General features: G+C 45.5%; 1 protein-coding gene across 1 annotated transcript; it reads left to right on the top strand.

The window, feature by feature from the left end:
• The first annotated feature begins 634 nt into the window (after positions 1 to 634).
• LOC135671205 (protein JINGUBANG-like) lies at positions 635 to 2,154 on the top strand. The gene has a single exon (XM_065179190.1). The coding sequence runs from the start codon at positions 642 to 644 to the stop codon at positions 2,052 to 2,054; it is 1,413 nt and encodes a 470-aa protein (XP_065035262.1). The 5' UTR covers positions 635 to 641; the 3' UTR covers positions 2,055 to 2,154.
• Positions 2,155 to 2,839: the final 685 nt, after the last annotated feature.

The following is a 2,839-nucleotide window of genomic DNA, read 5'->3' as shown; positions in this document are numbered from 1 at the left end:
TTATTGAACAAAAAAATCTTTTATCCTTCTTTGTCAAAGAGTGAAACTATTTTTTCTATCAAATTTCTCTACAATAAAGCAAGCGGAAATAAGTGACGACATCCTTATTGAATCTCTAATCATCCGATCTTTTGGACTCTGATATCATTTTATTGGGGAGGGAGAGGAGAATTCTAAAACCAAAAGAATACCTAGAGATAAATAAGCTAAAAAGCATACTAGAAAATCGATATAAGATTTAATATAGTTTAACAAATCTCATCTACACCTATGGAGAAAATCAAATTCTTCCTCATATGAGATCATTTATAAGGTTTTGGTTATCCCTATTCAAATAGGGACTTTCATCGGTCATCTCTCCTATAAACATGAAGAACTCTTAACCCTTTTTAGAAATCTTGGAGATCACTTTTATAAGTATCGAAAGTATCTTGTCTCTTCCTTTTATTAAAATCATTAGACTCAACTTATATTTATAGGAATAAACCCTAATTCACTAAAAATTCTTAATTTAATTAATAATTAATTAATTAATTAATTTAAATATAATTAAGACTCCAAAAAAATACTTAGCAAGCCTAAGTACTACTTCTAATTATTTATACTTCGTTATTCACGAGTTTGCATTCGGTGCTGCTGCAATGGACATGTATGGGAAAACGTCTTCCAGGATCTACTGGGAAGAAGACGAGAGAGGTTCGCAGTCTCCGATACAGCACCACCATCACCAGCAATCCGTCAAAGGGCAGTCACCGGAGGCGGAGCTTCCCCGGGTCAGCCTGTCGCGGCTGTCGTCCGCCACGGTCTCCTCTCTCTCGCCGTTGAGCCCTGGCCCGGGATCCCCGTGGGCGTCATCCCCCATGCGCCGCTTCTCGTCCCCGTCTCCAACCCCGTCACTGATGTATCACTGTCTCGTCTCCCTGCAGCGCCATGACGGCAACGTCTACTGCGTCGCTGTCTCTGGCGGCACAATCTATACGGGCTCCGACAGCGACCGCGTGCGGGTGTGGAAACAGCCGGACTGTGTGGAGCGGGGCAGCATCCAGACCGGCCACGGCCGGATCCGGTGCATCCTCGCTCACGGTTCCACCCTCGTCACCACCCACAAGGACCACCGGGTCCGTATCTGGGCCGTGCCCCCCGTCCCGGACCGACTGCGGTGCAAGAAGGTCGCCACCCTCCCGCCTAGGATCTCCAGCCTCCTCCCCTTCCGCAAGCACCGATACCAACGACACATCGACACCATCTCCTGCCTCGCCTTGCACCACGCCGAGGGCCTCCTCTACACCGGCTCCCTGGACCGGACGGTCAAGGCCTGGCGGCTGACGGAAAGGGCCTGCGTTGACTCCTTCGTGGCCCACGATGACCAAGTAAGCGACATTGTGGTCAACGAGCTCGACGGCTGCCTCTTCACCTCCTCCATCGACGGCTCCGTGAAACTGTGGAGGAGAGTGTTCGGGGACAGCTCCCACGCGCTGATGATGGTGCTGCGGTTCCAGCCCTCGCCAGTAAACGCCCTGGCGCTGAGCCACTCGAGAGACACCTGCTTCCTCTACTCCGGCTCCTCCGACGGCTACGTAAACATATGGGAGAAGGAGGCGGTGTCGGGGCGGTACAACCACGGCGGCTTCCTCCAGGGCCACCGCTACGCCGTGCTCAGCCTGGTGGCGGTCAACCGGGTACTGCTCAGCGGCTCGGAGGATACGACGATAAGGGTGTGGAGGAGGGAGAAGGGGAGCGGGTTCCACAGGTGCCTGGCGGTGATGGAGGGGCACCGGGGACCGGTCCGGTGCCTGGCGGCGAGCGTGGAGGTGGAGGGGAAGGGAATCGGGATGGGGCTGCTGGTGTACAGCGCTAGCCTTGACAGGGTGGTAAAGGCGTGGAGGATAAAGGTGCTGGCCGAGGACGACGACGACGAGGCGGTGGCCGCCGTCGCCAACGACGAATGCGGTGGCAGCGGTGTTGGGAAGGAGGCCGCGGCGGAATACGAGATGAATCCGGTGCTGTCACCGACGTGGGTGGAGTTGAAGCTGCAGAAGAGTTATCCCTTCTAATGGATGCGGATTTGTAATAAGCTAATATGGGTTTAATGCTGTGTCTCTTAGTGTACTGTTTAGGTCTCATGTTGAAGCATCTTTTATATCGTTTAATGTAGTAAATATAAATTAAATTAGGAAAAAAGAAATATATTGGTATTTGATAGGGAATAAAGTGATGAAAGCTTTGGTCGAAAGGCATTATGATAGATATATAAAAATACTTCGGATAAATAGAGGTGATAAATTTTTATGTAATAAGTTTAATTCCTTTTATGAAAAAATTATATTTACATAAATTTGATCACATATATCAGAACAAAACATATATCGAAGTAAAACGGTGTATCTGAATATAAGAATCGAACTATCGTTGAAATGACAATAAATTTGCTTAAAAGAAAGTATCTTCCAAATTAGTTTTCGACAAAAACAATTACAATAATAGTATATTTGTTGAATACTTTATCAACAAAGGTTATTATGAATCGAACTCCTTTCGATACTTGATATGATATAAAGTCAAATGTAAGCTATCTAAGATTTTTTTATTTTATTATTTATGCTTTGATAAATACACCAAACCATCATAAAATTAATAAAAAATAAAAGATATATATTCCTTATAATCCAAAGCATATCGATTATATAATCCTTTTAGCGACAAAGTTATTATTAACAAAAATATTATATTTGATGAAAAAGTAAGTTGGAATTGGGAGATCAATGAAAATGAAACACAAATTCATATTCCAGCATAACTAGACACTCCACAAAATTAAGTGGCAGATCCTACTCCAACA

Source organism: Musa acuminata, unplaced genomic scaffold, assembly GCF_036884655.1.
Source record: "Musa acuminata AAA Group cultivar baxijiao unplaced genomic scaffold, Cavendish_Baxijiao_AAA HiC_scaffold_1138, whole genome shotgun sequence".
In the NCBI taxonomy this organism is placed as follows: domain Eukaryota; kingdom Viridiplantae; phylum Streptophyta; class Magnoliopsida; order Zingiberales; family Musaceae; genus Musa; species Musa acuminata.
Note: the sequence above shows the minus strand (reverse complement) of the source record. Positions and strands in the feature narration are given on the sequence as shown.

Coding starts and splice junctions, on each gene's coding strand:
- LOC135671205 (XM_065179190.1), top strand. CDS start 642: ATGGACATGTATGGGAAAACGTCTTCCAGGATCTACTGGGAAGAAGAC.